The 12,220-nt window shown below is 32.6% G+C and overlaps 1 protein-coding gene across 2 annotated transcripts in view; it reads left to right on the forward strand.

Moving 5' to 3' along the window:
* Nucleotides 1-10,415, forward strand: part of LOC115761253 (acetylcholinesterase) — a 47,434-nt gene extending 37,019 nt beyond the window's left edge. Inside the window, exon 10 of one of the 2 annotated variants that reach the window (XM_030702966.1) lies at nt 10,342-10,415. In XM_030702966.1, the coding sequence (XP_030558826.1) occupies nt 10,342-10,415 (74 nt within the window). Of the gene's footprint in view, nt 1-3,106; nt 4,467-10,341 lie in introns of those variants that run through there. The other variant, XM_030702965.1, reaches the window with a different exon arrangement.
* The last annotated feature ends 1,805 nt before the right edge of the window (nt 10,416-12,220 follow it).

Below are 12,220 nucleotides of genomic sequence, written 5' to 3' on the forward strand. Positions count from 1 at the left end.
CAGATACAGATACAGATACAGATACAGATACAGATACAGATACAGATACAGATACAGATACAGATACAGATACAGATACGATACAGATACAGATACAGATACAGATACAGATACAGATACAGATACAGATACAGATACAGATACAGATACAGATACAGATACAGATACAGATACAGATACAGATACAGATACAGATACAGATACAGATACAGATACAGATACAGATACAGATACAGATACAGATACAGATACAGATACAGATACAGATACAGATACAGATACAGATACAGATACAGATACAGATACAGATACAGATACAGATACAGATACAGATACAGATACAGATACAGATACAGATACAGATACAGATACAGATACAGATACAGATACAGATACAGATACAGATACAGATACAGATACAGATACAGATACAGATACAGATACAGACAAACAACTTTCATACAACCGTTTCCGCCAATTTACCACTGATGCGGGTCAAATTTCCCAAATCGCTGAAACACGTATTCATTAAATTCTTATGCAGTGCTTTGAAAATAAGTTTGAAGCAAATCTGACCCACATAAAACTTCGCCCAAAAAATCGTTGGATCCTATTTCTACCGAAGAAGTTTGGATTCTGCGAAAAGTAAGATCACGTTTCAAATGAATTTTCATATAGATCCTTGGAAATGAAAGTGACATTTGAACAAAGAGCTTTGAAAATGACTCTGAGGCCGATCGAATTTCAGTGAAAGTTTCAACTTCCTAGCTCTTACGGTTTTGGCTGTGCGTTGATCACCAATCAGTCAGTCAGTCTGTCAGGACAAACAGTTTTATACATAGAGATACTGATACAGATAATGATACTGATACTGATGAAGATACTAATACTGATATTGATACTGATACTACAGATACAGATTCAAATACAGATACTGATACAGGTACTGATACAAAGCTGCGGGTAGCGACAATTGACGTTTGTCATAACTCAGGCCTGATGCCTGAAATCGGTGCTCAATGCTCAATACTGGATGCGCACAAAACGAGCTGTTGCCATACAAATTGTTGTAGACACGCAGCGTGTGTATCTTTGTATCTTTTGCATTTGTATACGCTATTATGGTCTGGCCTTTTCTCTTTGATTTGCTGCGCTGCGGTTACGTTTTGTTTGATTTGCGCTGCTTATAGCGACACGTGTTTCAAATGTTCACATTGTTAGTATCTTTTATTTATTTATCTGTTTTTTTTTTTTTTTTTTTTTTTGTATTTGTCGCGCTCGCTTGTGCCAATTTATTTCTTGATTATCTGCACATATAATCTACGAATTGGTCAGCCTTTTAAATTCAAATTAGCGGGCATTAAATGCACGAGACATGCTTGCCCTGCGGTTAAATTGGGCAAAATATTCAAATTTATATATATATGTGTTTATTATATATGTATAGATTAATTTAATTTTTATTGGAAATTTATGGTTTTAGCTTGGTTTTGTAATTTATTTATTTTGCTCACAATTTGAGAAACAAATGTGTCTAAAAATAGTATTCTAGCACAAGATACCAACATATAAGACATCCATACTACATAAGGATTTGGATATTTATTAATGTTTCTTAGGCAAGGATAAATAGAAGCATCTAAAATTGAATTAAGCTTTAATATACAAATACATTTGTGTACACACAGTATTAATGCAGATACTAATTATTGATTAGCTGTTTATATTGAAAATTATTATTATAACATTTTGATTTTAAATTAATTTATTTAGCTTTTAGTAAATTAGAAATTAGTAAGACAGGCCATATTTTTAATTGATAACCGCTTTATTTTGAAACTTATATCTGTTACCTACATGTAGATAATTTTAAATAACTTTTGATTTGAAAAAGACCCGCACATGCACTTAAACTAAACACACCCGATAGCTACAAGTCCATATAGAGAGGCATTTCCTTCTGAAAGATACCGGCCGGCTTAAAAATTTTATTTTGGTTTTGCCTGAAATGAAAGTCAAGCTATATATATATATATATATATATATATATATATATATATGAAGATATGAAGATATGTATATATATATATGAGCCAGCTCAGTTGACAACCGCGACATCGCTGTTTATATATCTTGTTGGACAATTTTGAGCTCTTTTGTGCGAACCGAAATTCGAACGGTTGGCAGATCGCGCGGCTCAGCTGCTGTTAACGAACAAGTTTGAAGCGAATTAGCACGCAAAGCGGTTATAAATCTTAATGTATTTTGTATAATGAAGCGATATGCGTAAATAAAAACATAAAGAATCATAGCGCAAAACCAGACAAATTGCTAGGACTGTTAGTTAAGGTAAGTTCGCGTGAAAATCGTTTAAGTTGCTCGATCTATCGACTTATCGATATATCGATTTCTTGATTTCAATGCACAAAAAATCGCACCAAAAGTAAGCTGCTTGCATTTCTTTTCTTATTTTCCTTTACTTCTATCATTTCAACTGACATATTTTTTCTTTTTGATTATTCATATATATTTACGAATATCTCAATCAAAATATTACAGCTCAGGTAGCAAGAGGTTAATTTCGCGTTTACGTAGACCAAGACCAGGCCATCAGGTGTGGAAGGCAAGAGTGGGCCTTGGTTATACAACTAGGCTGCAAGTCGGAATTTCACTTTTTGTTGATTAGTGGATTAGTTGAAAAAAAAAAATAAAACGATTCGTTACCTGAACCGAACTATATTTATTTTGGTTTGGCAGAAAATTCAATTAATAATTTTAAATATTATTGGAATGTTTTAAGTTTCTGCGCATTAAAAACGTAAAGTCGATTGTGCTAAATAAAAGTAAATAATATGATAAATTGAATTGTTTTTCTGGATTTACGAACCGAGCCATTAAAGGAGTCGTTGGTTCGAACCGTGAACCGAACCCTCAAACATATTTTTGTTGAGTTTGCAGGCTTGCTTTCCAATATGGCTAATACGTTTTTAGAACCGCCCCATATGTTTATTCCATCAAATCATTTTCCCCCAAATAAAAAACGCCAATGTATGTATGAATCGTACAGAAGGTATATTAACCGCACATTTCTCTCGCTTATTTTCAGGCTCGGACTGTGATTCGGGTAGTGCTTCCATGTCGCCCCGAATGCAGCTGCTGGGACTCGGACTGGTGCTCTACATTTGTGCCGTGCTACGGATTAAGGGAGTTTTCTAAAAGAAAATTTTTGACAGTGTAATCACAGCACATCGATAAGTCCACAGCATCCACACACACAGACACACGCACACCCACACACCCAACACCCGAACACCCTCTAAGCAAAGTAAACATAAAACGTATATAATATGAAAGTGAAATTGTCATACAAGTATGTAAAGAGATAGGAGATTAAAAAGCAAATAGAAAGAGAGAGAGAGAGAGAGAGAGCTAGCGAGAGAGGGAGAGAGAGGAGATAATTGGAGTTTTCGAATTTGAGCCATGCTTTTGTATACTTGGCCAAACACAACTGAACATTTGTAAATGAATTTAGTGTTGCATGCAACTGCAACGTGCAGCAGCAAGTGACATTTGTTGTAGTTGTTAGTTTTAACCACTTGCCAGGAGCAAGCAGGACTAAACTTTTGCACGCGGCTTGCCCCACACATATCAAAACCAAAAGAGAGAGAACGGGTGGGAGCGAGCGATTGGCAGAGACTTTTGCCGATCTCTCTCGCTCCCAACTCGACTCTCCAGCCGATATCCAGAGAGTACCACATAGCTACACACACGCAAATACACACACCCGAACACACTTTTGTAGCACGCCGCAAATTGCTTTGTAAGAAAATGAAAATTGGCAAAAACCCAGGCCCAATAAATTAACTGATTCTAATGAGAATTCAATCAAGCGAAAACAAAGATTTTGATAAATAGAATGTTTGTCATATGCCAGCCAGCAGGGCATAACACAAACAAACAAAGAAATAAACACACTCGCTTAGAGAACGCGTATTTTGCCAGCTGGCATGGGTCCAAGTCTGTGCCCAGGCCGTAATCCCAAAAATTTTTGGAAAGTCGAGTATGCTATAGAGTTTTTTCGATTTTTTGATAGCCCCCGACCCCTCACAATGAAACTGGTTTCAGATTTGTGTTGGGAATGGTTCAATATTTGGCATATACAATGTTTTTTCTCTCTCGGTATTTTATTGTTTCTCACTTTGGGCACACCAAAAATGTTCTTATGACAACAAAAATTTGGAAAAAACCGCAACAAAATTGAAAAAATTAGTAAAATTGTATTATTCAAACGATGTGAGAGTTTTAACGAGAAATTGCAATTTTTTTGTAATAAGCAGCCCAAGAAAAAGAGTTGCAAGATCGGTCAAAAAAATGAATATAAATTGAAATAAAGTTTGTAGGAAACCTATTGAAACATTTAAATGGCAAAACATATCAGTATATATTATATAAACAAATATATATACAATAAATGTAATACATCTATATATATATAGTATACATATATGTATGTACATGTATTATTGCATTTGTACTAAACGTTTTACAAATTGGCTTAGTGAGAAAAACAACAAAAAATCAAGTAAATGGATATAATTAAAAGTTTTATACACTTAGCAAAATTCGAACCAGAAATAAAACTAAAGTAAAAAATAAAAATAAAAAAATAAATACAAATGTGCTGTATATTGAAGTTTGGTATGCCTATATCTATAAATACAATATTTCAAATAAATATAAATGAAAGAAATTAATTATAACAATCAAGGTAATTGTCAAAGCAGCACATACTTACATAGCTCAGTGTACGTACGTATGGGATCTTATTGAGTGCAATTAGAATGAATTATAAGTCTTAAGGGCATATCAGTACTCGTATTAACAACTATTGAGAGCGGACATTTTTCGAAATTAACTAACCTAAGCCACACTGATATAAACTAAGTTATTTTTATTATTAAAAAACAATTATGGAATATACAGACACAAAACATACACAGCATGCAGCTAAAATAAAAAGTATTGGACTTATAAAGAACAGACGAACAATTAATAAAAAAAAATATATATTAAGACGAAACCAAAGAGCAGTAACTGTTTCTTACATCTACGAGTACACAAACGTATATCTTAAAAAAAAAAAAAAAAAACAAAAAGAAAAATCGAATAAAAACAATTATAATTAAATATTATGTATTGTTTTTATAGCTGTAAGTAAAAGTGGAAAATTATATGTATGTCAAGCCTATTTGAGCGATGTTCGCTTTCAACTGTAGCAACTAGGGAAAATTCAATGTGAAATTTAATGAGAATAACAATTACTTAGGACACTATATACATAACTACTTATAATTAAGGTTGGATTAGCAAAGGATATGGCTGCAAAATCGAATGTATTTGTGGCTCCTGTCGAACCAACCTGCCAAATGCTGGACTCACATTTAATTTAAGCTATTAACTATTCTGTTAATCTTCTGAACACACAACAGCAACTATTACTAGAACACCAAAAAGGCAAGCAACGATAGTAAAGTTCACTTATGAAACTAACTGCATACCGAATATATTGGAAAAATAATAATAGTTAGCTAAGTAATTCAACATTGCCCTACAAGAAAATGGAAATCTTTGATTATAAAAAATGCAAAAGCGAATAACACACGTACTCGTATCTAAAAATAACAAAATAATTAACAATAATATGTGAGGTCATTCCTAATTTTATAAATTATCAATCGATTCAATTACTTTTGAAAAACAATTTTGATGAAAGCGTAAGAACTTAACGATTTTTAAGTATATGTGAACATTTATATTTTTATACCATGCAAGGCAAGCCGTATTGAAAACAAATGCATTAAAATATTTAATAAATGATATCAAAAATTAATATTGAAGCCTAAATAGAAAAAAAATAAAACCAAAAATATAAGACATTTTTTACTGCGTATTGAAAATGTATGGCAAGAGTTAAACAAATTAAAAAAGAAAACTAACTCCAAATAAATTAGCTTTAAACGAGTAAAAAAGGTTACCCCTACCCTGAACCCAATCCTTTTCAAGACAAATGCACAATCTTTCGAGAATTTCAATTGTTATTCCAGCTGGGAAATCGTGCCCGGAAAAGCCAATTGCTGTAGGCATATGTGTATCTGTATGTGTCCGTACTTGGTGCGGCCCAGCGAATGGTGCAAGGCCGGGTTATAAGGTGCACCTCCAATGCCAAAGGACTCGGCATTGTTTGTGGCATTCGCTCGGCCCATTTATTCATGTGTAGAACGCATTAGAAACTTAGGGATAAATGTAAAAATTAAGGAATTTACTGTGTATTATGCCTTTTGCCTTTTCAAAGAATTGTATAAACAAAGAATTGTTCAAATGCAAAGTATTTTAATATTTAAATGTTGTATGCATATCCTTGATTTTGTTGATATCCATTTTCATTGCATTAAACCTCCCGACCCAACCCCCACCCCCCTGTTCAACTGAGAAATATATATTTTGTCATTTTGCATGGTTTTCGGCTCAAGCCAAAGAATTGACAATATAATATTTCGCCTTAGAAGCAAAGGAGATAACGAATGAGAGACAAATTCCAAGTGTTATGCTTATAGATCTAAATTTTTATATACATGAGGACACACACGCACACACGCACAAACACACACACACACACACGCATCTCGCATCTACAATAATTTGGTAAAGGAAAAAAATTTGAAATATAATTTAATATTTTATTTTCTGTTGCCGTTCTTCCAAGCGTCTAATATATATATATATATATATATATATATATATATAATTAATAGTGAAGAGCACTCAAAATATATCCACAGTGTGCTTTTGATATTGTAGTCTGCTATTTGTAAAAGAATTTATATATAGTATACATTATAGTGCTAATAGCTAACTAAACATATACTTATGATAATAATGCAAGTAATGGATATACTAAATGCTGTATACATTCAATCTGCAAAAACACACAAAAACATACTGCATAGAAACTATATACACTTCAAGCCCTTTCTTCACCCCGTGCAAAAACTAAATCCGACTTATATTAGTTAAGCGTCTATAGGAAAAACAATAAAATAACTTAAAGAAATGCAGATATAGTCAATGTTCTTAAGTTGTTTTAATGGTTTTTAGTTTCTCTCGAATACAAATACAAATACAATGTTCAGTTTTGGGTTTATTGTATTCAGGAAACGTTACTAATTATATCAGCTACGACATCTGATAATAAAAAACACGGTTCTAGATGGTAGACGACAAGTGTACAATGCATGTCAAACGTTGATTGCGACCAATGCAGAAATACTTAGAAAAAGAAGAAGAAATACTCAAAAATACACTCACATACTCTCATACACAAACACACACATACACAATGTTAAAAGCCAAGCACAGGAATGCATTTGAGGATTAAACATACCAAACACTTATAAAATAGAACAATACTACATATAACTGACACATAGTATATACCAGAAAAATACTAAAACCAATAAGCTAAACGATAAAAGAATAATAATAAAAATAGAAAATATTCGCAAAATAATAATTACTTACACTTAACGAATGCAAAAGCAAGTTTGATAAAGTTTGAGCACGGTTTTTTTTAAAAAGTGTAAAAATCAAATACATATCAACATATGGCCTATTGTTTATTTAGTTTAATTATATAATTATTAATTTGTGAATTACTGAATTCAACAAAATAAAATCAATATAACAAACTAAATGAATAAATTATGTAATTATAATATTAAAGCTGCAAATGTAAGGCTCTGATTTATGACTCTAAGTAGGCAATTTGTAAAAATTAAGCAGCTAATTAGAAACGCAACTCAAATATATATAGCTGTAACTGTAACTGTGTAAAAGTGTTGCTAAAAAAAAAAACAAAAATCGAATACAAAAAAACAAATTGTGGTTAAATATGTGTTCTTACTTGTTAGTGGTAATAAAAGCCAAACATAGACAAAAAATAAAAAATAAAAATGAAAAATGGAAAACCCTAATATAAATATAAACATAATAACTATGTTGTGTAAGCTTTCACGACTAAAAAAAGCCAACTGTAGCTTTTATCATGCCAATCATTTTGATATGTTTTATTTATTATCGTATCCTATTTTCAAGTCTGCTCCTAAGTTCCAATTTGTTCAACTAACGATGCACACAAATGCAAGCCTATAAATAGAATTAAACTTATTTTTTGCTAGTAGTGTCCACTTAATAATACATTTATTTCTACAAATAACACACAATACTTACCTTAAAAGCAAAATAAAGTAAAATAAAATAAACCCTCTTAACTCAGCAGCTCAGCATAATAATTGTCGTAACTAACTTAATGCGTAAATTCCGATTTGATTAATAGAGAGAATATAAATCGAAAACGAAGAAAATAAATCAAACATAGAAAATTAGATAAATTACGTATATATGTATGTAATTATCTACACAAATATTATATGGCAGCTCCAGTTTAGTTGATTGTAATTGAGTATCCTTTGCGAGGCGCTTTAGTGTTCAGCAAAATTGTATTTGTATATTAAGAAAGATATGGAAATGCATTTGTTTATGTATGTGTCTATAGTCGAACGATGAAATTATAATTATTATTGTCGCAGAAATTACTTTAAATTTAATGGGAATAGAAAACACATACCTATATACACAGACAAACACACACACAAAGCATATAATTAATGTATAAGAAGAAGACACACTGTATACACAAGATAAACAAATACATATAGAAATTATGTCATGAGCATACAAAAAGTAGGGATCATTTTACTGAACATTTATATATATATATAAATTATACTATATGTAATCTAACGAAAAAATAAAAGTAAATTCTGCTAAAAAAACATAAAGAAAGAAATAGTTAAAAACGAAAACAAAACAACCAAATGTAAACCAATCATGAACAATTGCTAAATACGATTTGCTATAATTCAAGGAAGCAAAAACAAAAATCTACCAAGAAAATTGTAAACAAAGGTAAATTTATAAATGAAAATGAAACAAAATCTAAATGAAATTATATTATACGAATATATTGTATATCGAAACAAGATGAATATAAGTCAAATAAAACTTATGTATCATGTATTAAACTAACAACAGTTGAATTTTATTTTATTTTTTTTTAATTTCCTTAATCCGTTAAAAATACTGGGTATACTGAATTGTGTCAATCTTATGCATCTCCGATGTATAAGTATGTGGATATACTTGTTCAGGTCGACGAGCTGAGTCGGTTTAGCCATGTCCTGCAGCTATATTCGTATATTATGATCAAAACAACTAACATTTTTTATATCTAACCTTTTTCTAATGATATCAATAACTATCGATGCTGAAAGTAGCTAATAGCTAGAATCGCCAAGTTGGGCATGTTTCCGAATTGAATATATAGATTATGTACTTTCTAGATACCTTTCATCATCATCATTTTGAAAACTGGAGCCTTGTTTATGGCACCCTTGGATGCCATATTTAATACCTAAAAAGTTCATAAGATCGGACTTTAAGCACCGAAGTTACTCAAGAATGCTTTTGGCAGAGTGTGAAGTTACTGCGTTTTCTTCTATACAAGAAGTAGGTTGTATAGCTTGCAGCTTTAGGTCGGCGCTGGGTATCTGCTAGTCGGGCACTCTCACCTGCAGCTCTCTTGAGAGATGATAAATGTGATTCGTGGCATTCATCAATTACTCATAATTTCAGGAAGCTATTGGCTGAATAGCTCGCTTTATGGTCTGCTAATTACGAGGCAATGCGACTTTACATGGAATCAATAATAAAAAAAAAAGAAGAAAGAAAACAACTGAAATGATAAACACCAAATAAAATCGCTTATTTATGGGCGACTTATGCACATTAGCCAAGCATTGAATATTTTATTTAATATGCACATAAATTCAACTGCAATTAGCTTCCGTATGCAGCCGTCGTAAGCCCCAATTAATCAACTCAAGTTTTAAATGAATAGGGAAGAGCCCCTACCCCTACCCCTATTCCTGTACCAGCTACTAACCCTTTAAGCCGGGAACATTTGTCAATTTGTGCGGAGACTCCACACAGTTTTACAGTCCGCAATTTTGTTAGTCGTAAGCGTCGTAAAATCTGGCTAGGCTTTGCGCACAGGTTGAGTTGGTTTAAATGGATGCATTTTCATTAGGGGCTGCCTGCGCATTAAAATGTAAATGTAAATTACTTAGCATTGCAGTCATCGTTGTCGGGCGTTTTATTTCCGCACATAAAAGAGCTTAATCCCTGGCATATCTAATAAACTTTACGTTCTATCTTCTCTTGCAGCATTTGCGCAGCAGTTAACTCTCGTGGCCACTTCGGCGCTTGTCTATTTAAAAAACTGGCTCATCAGCGGCTAAACTCAACTATTGATTAACCTTAAACCCTAACCATATTTCAACTAAAACTAGCTACACACACTACTTGAAACACTTTCACAAAACGAAAGAAAAACAACTGAAACACAAGACACTTCCAAACTAAGCAACACAAAGTCTGAATCGGGAGCATAGCAAATTGTAAGCAGTTGGAAACTGAAATATACTAGATGAAAACTTGGTACCTTGAGGCAGGGCTAATATCCGGCCAAAGACAATAAGCAGCAAGCTATATAGGCTATAGGAACTGGATATTTATGCATAGATCTAAAGGAATTTAAGTGCGAATATATTTGCGAACGAAGGCTGAATGAGTTGAGAGCAGCGTGCTGGACACCCTCAGAAATCGAATCACAACTAACTAACAAACTAACTAACTGTGTACAACTAAACACTTGAACCATGTAGCTCACTCGAAAGATTAAACAACAAATGCTATTTTCTTTATTAAAACAAATTATCTTTAACGGTTAAGCAGCAATTCTTATGTGTTTAATACTCTAAATAAAAAAAAAAAATGTTGGGAGTGTGTATTTCCGTTTCTAGCCGGTTTAGTTTGTACTCAGCTTTAACTGAAACGACCGCAGCTCAATCGAACAGATAATCTAACGATCAAAGAAGTTGACTGAATGGATGCTGTTTACACGCGAAAGGCTGCATAAAAGCAGCCTTCAACTTGACACATGAATAATTTAAGCTGTTTAAAGACCAAGCAAATCGAATCGATAAACCATGCCCCTGCAGAGTGCCTAGCGTCTGGAGTCAAGCGCTGTGTCCATTGACCCAACATTAAAATCTAACGAAAGACCAGACAGCCCGTCAGCAGATGCAGAAAACTTTTAGACAAAATGAAAATAATCAAAAGCAAACAATACGAAAATATTACTAAAAATGAATACAGAACAGCAAGCATCACAACTCGAATATTAAATACTCTTTCTAATATGCTGTTAAAGTATTAAGAAGAATTTTTATTTAGAAAATGTAAATCATTATTACTATTTCTTTATTATTTATATTATTAATATTGTATTGTTATTAATATTATTATTATTATGACTATTTTTTAAGACTGTTATTATTATTAAAAACTGATTTTGGCGACCTTTTCATTTTTAAAATATTTAGTTAGGTGGATTCTGAGGACAGGGTCTAATTTATTAAAATCAAAAATTACAAAATTTTTCTCATCTCATCATCATATCATGAGCTCAGTAGTATTATGATTATTTGATTATTTTTATTATTATTTTTATTACTTTATGTGTTAAATATTATTTTATATTGGATTAGACAAAAGTAGATACGTTATACAACATCACAAAATTCGACCGTTCGGTTGAAGGACTAGAAACGAAACAGGTGATGTCAAAGTTATAATACGCTCTACAATGGGCTCAAAATCAAAGAAGAGTATAAAAACAAAAAACTCGATGAATATCATTTAATGTTTACTTAGACAAATGAGGCAGCGTTCGGCGGAGACAACCAGTCACCAGTTGTGGCATATCGTATGTCTTCGGAGTGGCTTTATATTATGAAGCTCGCCAGCTAGTTTTACAATAGAACCTGTTTCTAATTATTGTTGCTTCTTTTGCATGTTGATCAGGGCTTTCGCTGAGCGCTTGTGCTGGGCTAAAAACTGGGTCTGGCACCGGCTCTGGCTCTGGCTCTGGCTGTGGCTCGAGCTCTGTCTCTGGGCTTTGGGGGGTTTTGGGCCAGGGCCTGGAGCCTGTTCAATTTTTAAATGCCAACTTTTTGTTCATTGAAGTTTATTTGGTTTTATT

Source organism: Drosophila novamexicana, unplaced genomic scaffold, assembly GCF_003285875.2.
Source record: "Drosophila novamexicana strain 15010-1031.04,08,12 unplaced genomic scaffold, DnovRS2.1 tig00000485-arrow-pilon, whole genome shotgun sequence".
NCBI lineage: Eukaryota > Metazoa > Arthropoda > Insecta > Diptera > Drosophilidae > Drosophila > Drosophila novamexicana.